General features: G+C 35.9%; 3 protein-coding genes across 3 annotated transcripts in view; 1 reads left to right on the forward strand and 2 right to left on the reverse strand.

Annotated features, from left to right (window-relative positions):
* LOC105174057 lies at nt 2,042-3,371 on the forward strand. Its single transcript, XM_011096021.2, has one exon. It carries the CDS (start codon nt 2,167-2,169, stop codon nt 3,070-3,072), a length of 906 nt encoding a protein of 301 aa, XP_011094323.1. The 5' UTR covers nt 2,042-2,166; the 3' UTR covers nt 3,073-3,371.
* LOC105174058 (alpha carbonic anhydrase 1, chloroplastic) lies at nt 5,246-6,878 on the reverse strand. Its single transcript, XM_011096023.2, has 6 exons — nt 6,704-6,878; nt 6,295-6,512; nt 6,075-6,181; nt 5,838-5,940; nt 5,567-5,749; nt 5,246-5,481 (listed from the first exon to the last, which is right to left on the reverse strand). Exons 1-6 carry the CDS (start codon nt 6,789-6,791, stop codon nt 5,356-5,358), a joined length of 825 nt encoding a protein of 274 aa, XP_011094325.1. The 5' UTR covers nt 6,792-6,878; the 3' UTR covers nt 5,246-5,355.
* The window catches only part of LOC105174059, a 5,307-nt gene continuing 2,262 nt past the window's right edge, over nt 8,037-11,081 (reverse strand). Inside the window, exons 4-12 of the mRNA XM_011096024.2 lie at nt 10,958-10,976; nt 10,756-10,875; nt 10,068-10,137; nt 9,723-9,766; nt 9,587-9,628; nt 8,956-9,015; nt 8,720-8,787; nt 8,468-8,525; nt 8,037-8,375 (exon numbers count right to left, since the gene is read on the reverse strand). Coding sequence (XP_011094326.1) covers nt 8,286-8,375; nt 8,468-8,525; nt 8,720-8,787; nt 8,956-9,015; nt 9,587-9,628; nt 9,723-9,766; nt 10,068-10,137; nt 10,756-10,875; nt 10,958-10,976 — 571 coding nt within the window. The 3' untranslated portion in view covers nt 8,037-8,285. The remainder of the gene's footprint in view (nt 8,376-8,467; nt 8,526-8,719; nt 8,788-8,955; nt 9,016-9,586; nt 9,629-9,722; nt 9,767-10,067; nt 10,138-10,755; nt 10,876-10,957; nt 10,977-11,081) is intronic.

Genomic DNA, 11,081 nt, shown 5'->3' on the forward strand with positions numbered 1-11,081 from the left:
AGACCTCCACAGCACTAAATTTTTGTAAATCTAATACTAATAAGAACTATATTTAACTTATCATTATTAATAATAAGTAATGTACGGACAAATAATAATAAAATCGTAGTGACAATTATATTTATTCTCATAAAATTATTATGAGTCGTCTATAATAATAAATTTATCCATAAAATTCTTATAATATGAAATTTTTTTCTAAACTTTTATATTCTCTAGAATTCAAATCCATCAATACAGACATGGACTTGGATAATTTTTGTATTCTAAAAATTTTCACTATTTATTAATAATAGTAATTATTATTATTCAGTATTTAAAATAATAAAAAAAAAGGGTAGGTTGGCTGGGTGTACCGTACCTTACCTAATTTGGCCTTCTATACCTACTGGCAACTGCGATGCATATCGTCACACCAAAACCGCGTCACGCAATTATCCTACTACTTTTCTTGTACTCTATTAATTAATCACCACTAATTGATGCCTCAATTATTGTTGATTTAAAGGCTATTGCATAAAAATGTACCAACTATTATAGTTTTTTTTTAAAAAATTATATTTATTATTATTATATTATAAATTTTAATTATTTAGGATCAATATATGTTAATTATTAATATAAAATATTTAAATTAATTAATTAATTATTATTATAATAAATTAATAATTACTATTAAAATAAATAAATGCACATATTTTTGAAACTCTAATTTGAAGCCTTAGTCTCGACAATTAAATCGAATCGCTACATTATTATTGTGTATATATGTATTATTTGGAGTAGAACAGATTTTTGGACAGCTAGCCTAAAATCACATGCTCTGTTTCTTTATTAACACAATTGCAACAATCGATAACGTGTGATGTACAAAATATGTTTGCAACAAAGAAAGAGGGGTGAAGAAAAAAGACTATTAGGGACAAGGTACTTAATTAAGTGATATATATAGTATGAAATATATTAAGTGGCAAAAAGTGTGTATCTTTTCATTACCTTAATTATTAATTATCTCAATTTAAATATTATTTTTTTTAAAAATTATTAATTATGAAAAATTAATAATTAAATCTTGATCGACTTGATCTTGTCAATAGGATCGCTATATAATAACAAAACGTGAGTTATTATTTTTAATTTATATATTTTAAAATTTTAAGTATACACATCAAGGTGTACTAGCAATACTAGTATAACTAAGGTAGATATACGAAATTGTTATGGAAACTTTTTGTACACAACATGACGAGACATCAACTTCAATTGTGCAAGAGCTTGGAGAACCTCCGTCTGGATGTCGGAGGAGTTTGTCTATCGATCAGACATTGCTACAGAGAAGTCAATAGACCTGTGGACTTGCTAGCAAATTTTGGTTCTAATGTAAATGTCTATGAAATTCATGATGAGTGCCCACCTATTTTGCTTCCTTTAGTGCAAGGCGATCTAAACGACATATATACTAAAATATGTAATCAAACTCTAACAACAATTTTTCTAGTTATAATGCATAATAATATTATTACCTATAATTAACTACTGTCTCTTTCCTACCTCACAACAAAATGCACCATATTAAATTAATAAAACGCTTGTGACATGTTGATCTCATTATTCATTTCTATAATAATTTCAATGACTTAATTGTTAGAGTGATCCGGGACTTTTTAGTGACGAACTATTATGTTGTAGGTTGTTTGTTACGAAAAAACGACCATCGATTGGAGAGAGTAGCCCTGTATCTTCACACTCGATCAAATGGCAGGAGGCATTTTGGCTTTTTAAAAAATGGATGATTTGGTCGATATGAAGTATGTATGTATGTAGAGATGGGTTTTGGGTAGGATTTTCGATTTTTGTATATATTTTATGTTTTTTCTAGAAAAAAGATGAATTCATGAAATATATATAAACCAATCAAGTGAAGAAGTGAAATCAGCAGTCAAGCAGTTGAAAACATCTTCACCAATTAGGGTGCCCCAAATTTCAATTTTTATTTAATTTATCATTTACTGACACAGACTTTATATACATACCTCTACAAAATTCTTGCATTCCCACAATCACTCATCACCTGTTCCTCTCTCTCTCTCTCTCTAAGAAACTCTTGCGTTTCTCTGTCTAAAAGACTTGTTCTTTTCTTTCGCTTTACATTTCCATTCTCCCACAATGCCTCAAGTCGATCTTGAAACGCTGGTCACGGCCTGCGCCGGCGGAGGTACCGACCGCAAAATTGCCTGTGAAACACTCGCCGACGACGACCCACGAAAAAATGATGTCGTCCCCGACGAAGGGGAGACCCCTGAAGTGCAGCCGGACTTCCCGCCGGAATCTTTCTGGCTATCCAAGGACGCAGAATACGACTGGTTCGACCGGAACGCCTTTTACGAGAGGAAAGAATCCACCAAAGGCAACTCAAACTCCACGAGCTTGAACTCGCATGTAAACCCTAGTTCTAACTCCAATTCCCAGCGTCTCGCCGTCAACTTAAAGTCGAAGGCGTCCATCATCGGACTGCCCAAGACCCAGAAAACCACCTTTGTGGATTCTAAACGGAGGACATGTAAACCACCCAACATAAGGCTGTTTCCGAAACGGCCAGAATCAGTCGGAAAGTCGACGGCTCCTGTCGCCGAACCGGGCTCTCCGAAGGTCTCTTGCATGGGGAGAGTTAGATCTAAAAGAGGCCGGCGGAGGTCGAACTCGGTTAAAAGGAGAGAAAAACCAGCACTGGAGAAATCCAGCAGTCGTAGTGAGAAGCATAAGACCGGATTTTGTGCAAAGGTGATGAGCATGTTCCGGTCCAAAAAAGTTCAGAAGAAACCCGCCCGATCAGGGAGTAGGAAAGTGGCGGAGGTCCAGATCATGGAGGAGCCGATGGTAGTTGAACCGCAGCGGAAGAGTGTGAGTATGAGACCGCGAGGAATTCCAGTCAGCGCCGAGCCGGGGGCTGAACCTCCCAGCTTGGGAGGGATGAAACGATTCGCCTCGGGACGGCGGTCGGGATCGTGGGCCTCGGAGGATTTCAACCAGGTGGTTTCGGGGGAGTTGGATCGGCGCCTGGGTGGAAGTTGAAAGCAGGAAAGTCTTGGCTGGTGGTTGTTGTCGGATGACGTGGCGCGTTGAATAACTGTTTTCAAACACGGCAGGTTTTTACAGTTACCTTCTTTATTTTCCATATTTATTCATTTTTCCTCTATATATTTAAATTGTGCTATTATATGAATTTTGACTTGATACAGATCATAGTGTAAATACAGTTGTTTTTGGAGTGGCAAATTTGTAAAATTCTCAGCTGAATATTCTATCCTCTTGTACAATGCAAATCATCACTGGATTTTATGTGATTCCTTCTATATTTCCTTTAAATTAATCAAAGAGTAAGATAATCTTCAACTTAATTATACATTAATACATCAAAATTTACAAACCATATAGTTAAATATAATCACACGACAATTCTATGTCAAAATTCTCAAAATCCCATTATTTTCTGAATCGATGCTTCACAAATTCATACTGTTCTACAAAACTTTTATTTCACAACGCATTTAAATTGACATTAATATGTTGAGTGAATATTCCATGAGACCTTTCCTCGTATTTATGTAATATATAATAGAGTTGAGGGTCGAAGAAGACATAATAAGAATAATCAGCTTCGTGAAACTTAAGATGCCAACTGCAAGGAGGAGAGATTGCTTGTGCCGTCAACTAAGAACTGTCCAACCTGTCGCACATGGATTGCTTCCACGTCTCTCAAAGAAATTATTAATAATGCATGTAAGTATAGGTTCATGTGTATTTGTATCTATATAGAATAATAATTCTTAAATTATGCATGATATCATTATCACGTGTTTTTTCAATAATTCGTAGTTTATGTAAGTATAAATTTGCGTATAATATAAAAAAAAATTATTATTGAATAGTTCATTAATTGTAGTGCAGGAAATGATGCGTCAATAATGGAAAGTACTGATTTACCAAATCCTGTAATAAATACCATCGCCTCTTAATACCGTACAACCCCACCCACTCTTTTCCTTTTCTTGTTTGCTAGAATTGTAGTAGTTGTGAAGGTAGGTTTGGGCACTCAAGCAGGAGGCCAAATGCATCAAATTCCGGTGGCCTTGGAGTGGAATGCGACGTTTATGATGATGGCTAGTTGTTAGAGTAATAATAAAACGAAGAAAGATGGGATATTCATCGATTGTGGAGTTGGAACAAAAGTTGTTCTTTTGTTAACTTTTTCTTAGAGAAGTGATGTGATATGTGTCGAGAATTGGACGTCGTTAGTTTGGGTAGTCGATATTCTTACATTATGGATGAGGGTTATTTAGTACATATGCATAAAAAAGACAAATGTGTTGTCTAGAAGATAAAAAAATACATAATTAAAAAAATATCTTAAGGTTTTGATTTTATTTGGGTCCAAGCCGAACTCTATTATCAACTTGAATTTACAACCATTACTCCACGCTGGCCCAATATTGGCATGTGGGTCTGTAGCCATCAACATCTGGGGCCGACGATATGTAGGGGCTTCCCCTTCGTCGATGGTATGTTGCTTATATTTTTTTCAAATTTAGTTTGTATTCTTATCTTTGATTCAAACTCATACTTATTGAAACATTGGAGATATTTTGTTGAAAACTGGCCCTTCAAGCTTAACGTGTTGTGAGACTCACCAATGATTTTGACATGGATCTAATTTGCATACAAAAACATGGGATGGCAACATGTACTGTCCAATTCTGACTGAGGCTGCTGGACATGGGTTGTGTCATAATTGACATCTTTTTTTGGTGTTTTTGCCTCCCTTTCCTTTTAGTTACTACAAAAAGATGTAGGTTGTGGTGTGTAGGAGGGCGGCGGCGTGGGATGGCAGTGACGGTGGTGTTAGACGACAGAGGGGGATGGTAGGGAAATGAGTTTCTTGTTTGTACAATAGACTCATGACTTAAGCCTCCAAAATTGAATATGGGCTCTGGGTCAGGGCACTGTTGCATGTGGAGGTGAAACTTAAATAAACATTCTTCTTCACGAGCATTATTGGAGTTTGTGTCTAACTTTGGCTTCCAATCTGCTTTTTGGGAAATCTATAAATAGTGTTTCTTACTATTTTCACTAATGTTACTTTTTACGATTTATCTGATTTAAATATTAAAAAATTATAGTCAAATTTGACGACGTTTTGTTTTATAGATTTATAGTTAAGAGAATACTCCGGATTATATTCCGCTCATTGAGGTTTGCATATGACAATTTTCACTCTAAAAGACCTTCACGATTTTTCAATACAATAAGATCATAAAAGAGATGAAATTACACATCATATACACATATTTGTATACATCAATTCCCTTCATATACCTCCACGTGTCGCCCGTTGATTGGCTGACAAGGCCTGGCATTGTTCTTGCATCTCATGTCCAAAGGAGCCTTGAGAGCCTCCACTTGCTCCCTAGATATAGATCTCACCTATACTCATAAAATTATAATATCATAACCAACTGTAATAGAGAATAAGATCAGGCTGTGGCACATGAAGGACAAGCTTTCTTACCTTTGCAAGAACGAGGTAAATGACATTCTCAGTGCAAGGAGGGGCACTGAAAGAGCCTACGTATCTGTAATACTTGCTCGGAGTTTGCCTCAATTCTGTCGGGTGAAATGGCCCGACTGCGATCGGACCTGCTTCCTGCCTCTTGACAACCTCAGACCCCAGTTCATTCAACTTGTTCTCTATCTACAAAACCACAACGAATTTTCAAAAATTCACAATTTTTTACTCTCTTTCTCACCCCAGGACTTTTTTGCGTTATTTTGAATACAACCTTTCCAAGAACTGGATCGGTGTGTCCGTATTTGAAAAGGGTCGCAACTACTAAAACCTTGCCGTCATCAGCAACGTGCACCATGTGAAGCTCCGCAGCATATCTGTACGTATAATATTGGAATCAAGTACTAAACCAATACTATTGTACACAAGAATGTGATTGTGTGTTTATACAGTCTATTGAAAGGATAATCGTTTAATATTTAGAGACGATAAATTCGTAGTATGCACGTACCGTTTTCCATCAATTCTATGCTCAGAAGGAGAATGCCAGTGCATTTGCTTCAGTACATACTGCTTCTCATCTACAGTTATCCCTCCCGTATGATCAGGATACTCTATCTGCATCAACCAAAGCCAGCAGAACATTTTTCGATGTCTTTAATAATAGGCAAAAGGGGTCGAAAAACTGAACCAAAAACTAAGAAGGAAGGAATTCTGAAGCAAATTATCACCGCGACAGTGAACTTATTGTTGACCAGAGTAACGTTTACAGCATGGTATTGTCTGATGAGGGGCTGCAAGTTCTTGTTCAGGACAACTTGGTTCGTGACGATATTGATTGGTGACTGAGATTTCCCGTTTGCACAGAGGGAGAAGTTGGGGTTCAGGCTCGCCCACCTGTCCGGGCCTGTGGCTCCCGAATATGTGAACTGGAGTGGTTCGTCCACCTCTGTAAGTGAAATGAAACAGTAAAAGATGATGGGTGCTGGTCAGAAATCGACCAGATTGGAATTTCCATTCCAAATTCTATTACATCATGTAACTTTTACATGCAGTAAGAACAGTATGTTGTGCAAACTGCCTAGCAGTTTCGAATCCGTGTGTGTGTGTATTTTGAATATGGAGGGGAAAGAACCATACTTAACGTGGTAAAAGCGAAAGAGCCGACGATCAGCAGAGTGGCTGTAAAAGTGAAGAAGGGCAAAGGAGCAGCCATGATTATTAACATCCACCACCACCACCACCTACTTCTTCTTCCTCAATGCCAATATCGAACACTGATTTTTGATATGTTTGGTTTGATCATTGAGATGGGTAAACGACTTGTTTTATTATATGCTTCCAAACAGCAAATTGGTGATTGATTAGGTGGACCCCACCGTCAACTGTTACTTTGGAACTTCTCTCATCACGCTCAACTTTATGTGGGTGTCTTCATGCATACATATGCATCTCCCCTCCAGGACTTATCCTCTAGCTTTCTTGGTGGGATTTGTCCACTTATATGTTTACATGCAAAATCCATTGCTCTTTGTGAATGTTCTTCATTTCTCTTTGCTTTACTTAGCCAGTGGGATACTTTCTCTATAAATTGGCATTTGGGGTTATTTTGGTAACTATAGCTCAGTGTTTGTTGAGGAATATAATCATCAATGAATTTCTAGGTGATCTAGAGCTCTATAAACACGATGTGATCTTAAGGATAAGTTCACCAGAAAAGAGATGGAATTGAATCAAATGATCATTAATGGATTTTTCATCGCTCAGCTGATCTTTTGCTTGATATAGCTAAAATATACACCATTTTTGGCTTGTTTTATTTTGCAAGTTTTAGGTATATTTTGCATTATTTTAAAATAATATTTTGATTATTTTTTTATCCAACAAATACAACGAATTATATACATTTTCACACATATATATATAAATATATATAAAAGAGACATGATTTGACAACGAACAGTACTTTTTGTCTCCCCACTACCCAACATCAAATATACCATATTTATTTTATATTATCTCCAAAAACAAATCCAAACATACACACTTTCTCTAATTTATAGTTTTTCTCTCTCTATTTTCACAAAACACACCAAAACAAGTTAAAAACAAAACCAAATATTATGAATGTTTTTCAAGAACGGGAGTCCCATTAAGATAAATTCAGGTTGCAACTTACTCTTTGATAATCTTAATAAGAACTATCTAATCCAAAATGTCAATTATATCGTTGGTGAATAGGAAAATTTGTGTTTTTAGTTCTGTAATTTAGAGGAGTGACATTTTTTACTTTTGCACGAATTGATTTTCGTAATTTAATTTTGTAAACTTAAAAAGAATGCTACTATCTTAAATTGTTAGACTAAAATTATATTTTTCCCCTCATAATTTCAAAAATTTCGAGAGCCGCCGGATTGGAACTGTTGAACCATATCTTTCAACTTACTTTCGATGATCCAACTGAACCCCATAATTCAACAAGGCAAGTTTTTTTTTTTATACTGAATGTCTGATTAGTTAAGTGAAACCAAACTTAATTCCCCCTTTTTGTTTGTGTTCGTTCTTCCCTAAGCATATATTTATACACTGTTTATTTCCTTTGAACTATCTTACTTGTGCTAAAAACTGTTTACACCACAATTTTTTTAGAAAAACTCTAGACACATATTAAAGCAGTTTTCTATGAACAACATAGAGATAGTTGTCAAAAAATCCTCAACTGTCAAAGTGCGTAAGTTGCTCTTAGGTAGTCAACTATTTCTGCACTCTCGAACATTTGGACTCCAGTGTTTGGATCTTCTAAATAAGGAACCTGTCAAATAATATGGAAGGTACAGGTCACCATGTCTTACAGTAACACCAAACGTCTCATGTCTATATCAAGAAAGTAAGCGATGTAGCTACCTGAAAATGGCCGACCCTCTGATAAAGTATTTGTCGTTTTGGGCTGCCACGCGCACAACTGCAACACAACATTTGTATTACAAACAATTAGAAGGAAGAGAATGCTTTTCTGCGGCTGCATGGAACTCTTTAGAATTGATTTTATCTGTTGAGACACACTCCACGTAGTCCATTTGTCGCATTCATGACATAGACTGATGTGAAAATGTACTAGCATGCCTCTTTATGATACCACCAACGAGAGGACTTTACCTGTGAAGTATGTGAGGCAGCTCTAACTCCACAAGTACTTCACGTACAACTTTACAAAATGGTGAAGCCTGAAGGAAATCAATGTCATTATGTATAGGCAAATATGTCGGTTCTTGTAATGTGCATAAAGTAAAGCAAGCGACCAATGATCCATTTGATTTTGTTTGTTGATTTTAGCATTCAGAAAGAGCTGTATTGTATGGAACAAGAAGATATCTATGTCCTAGGAATCTAACCTCATATGCCCAAATCTCAAGAGGCTTAGGCGGCAGTTTTGATGGAGTGTATGAAGAGCCCTGCATAGAGAAGGTAGAAAAGTTGTCCAGATGAGTTATTCAGAGCCCAAACTGATGGATGATTTGAACATAACGAAAATTTTCTTTTAGTTTCCAGGCTTTGGTATATAATTACGACTCAGATTATAGCGTGCTGTTTTTAGGAAAAGTAAATGTACTAATACAGTGGCAGTAAATGCACTAAAGGTTCTTGAGCTGTTCCACTATGGATGATGGAACTTTTGTTCTTTTTGTTTTTCTTCATCCATTTTTCCTCTTGCCAAATAAATGTACTCCAAATGGAATTTTCATAATTCTTTTATGTTCTTCAAAGTGGAATGAGTTGCACAAAAAGCCACAGGGGACTCTTTGTTCACCTAAAATGTGGTCGGAATCTTGCATTTCAAGATCAGAGATAAATAAAGCCAATGAGAAGGAGATTATAGATAATCTCCATGTCTTGCATTTCCTGATCAGAATTAAAATGAGACCAGTGAAAAGAAGATTATCTTCAGAATGCATATAAGCACATGTCTGAATGCATCGATAAGCCAAACAAGCAAGGTGAAGGAAATGGAGAAAGGAACTATACCTTCCCCATTCGACCAATCATGGCAAAGCCCTCTGTCAAAGTCTGTGAGAATAAAAATGCAGGAAGGGAAAAGGTTATTTATCAATGTATAATTTCCAATAATACAATGAAGTGTTCTCAAAATTATATTGCTTACAGTTAACAGACCAAGAGACAGTAGAAGCGGTACATTGCCATCACCTGAGGAAATAATCCACACAGTCAATTCAAAGAATTCAAATTAAAAAGAAAAAGTTGAGAGCAAAATAAGCTGAAAGGGTATGAAGATGGAAAAAAAGAAAAAAAAAAAAAAGGATAATGGCGTCAATTCCAAAGGTTTTAAATTAACAAGAAAAAGCTAAACTGATAATTTACATTTGTTGCCTAAGCAAAGTGAAGCACAAATTTATGTTTTAGACTTTTAACTGTGAAATCATGCATTTGCAATATATGTCCGTTAAAATTGAGGAAAATAAAGGTGAAAAATAGTCTCTGAACATACCATATTTCCCAACCAAGTATTTAATTATGTCATCTGATTCATACATAGAAACTCCTGTGTTAGGATCCACCTAAAGCAGAAGAAAACAAGAAGCTTCAACATCCTCCATAGAAGTTGCATGATCAATAAAGTTACACGTTGAAAGAGGGTCAATAATTACACTGAGACTTCCAGAATGTGCTCAGAACAAGAAAGTATAGGATTTTAACTCAAAAGGCTCCCCCATTCCATCTTAAAGTTATAAAACACACCCATGTCTACCAATCAACTGACTAGGTGAAGGTATAGTCAAAACGACACCAAGTGATAATAGATTATTAGCGCAAAAAATTATGAATTTCGGGAAGTCTCATTGAGCTAAACATGAAATATCCAATGATCAATCATTATCCTGATATTTCCTTGTGAAGTTCTGAAAGATATTTATTTATTGCAAAGATTTCAAGTTCAGAAGTGATTGATATCCAATAATTTTTCTTTGTTGCTAATCGTATGTTCTTCAGCTTAAGTTCATTACTTGCGACAAGAAACTTTGGGCACTAAGCTTCAAGAGAAAACAGTACTCCTTAAGATGGTATTTTCCAGACTCAAGAATGCAAGAAGAATTTATTAACAAAATGTATGCGAGCAAATTAAGGTATTTCTATATTATCACATAAAGTTCATGTCAATGGATCTGTTGTCGAACCATGTAAGGGAACTGCTGTTTTCCACCCATTTGAGAAACCTTTGGACGAAAATTCGGTCCATTCCTTGGACAAGGATAATACAACACATCAAGATCCAATACTGCAACAATTTCCCGAACCTGTGATGGCATGAAACATCAGTTGATGCCGCAAAGGATATACCATATTGGAGCAATTAACAATATATTTTCCTGGTGATACCTTCCGACAGAATGGGCAGCTGAAGGAATTTCCACATGTTCCATCAGAATCCACATAGGGAGACAGCAAATTACGCACTTAGTCTTCATTCAAGCAATTACACATGAATATAACAGAGAAATGG

The sequence above is a fragment of the Sesamum indicum genome, linkage group LG11 (genome assembly GCF_000512975.1).
Source record: "Sesamum indicum cultivar Zhongzhi No. 13 linkage group LG11, S_indicum_v1.0, whole genome shotgun sequence".
Lineage (NCBI taxonomy): Eukaryota > Viridiplantae > Streptophyta > Magnoliopsida > Lamiales > Pedaliaceae > Sesamum > Sesamum indicum.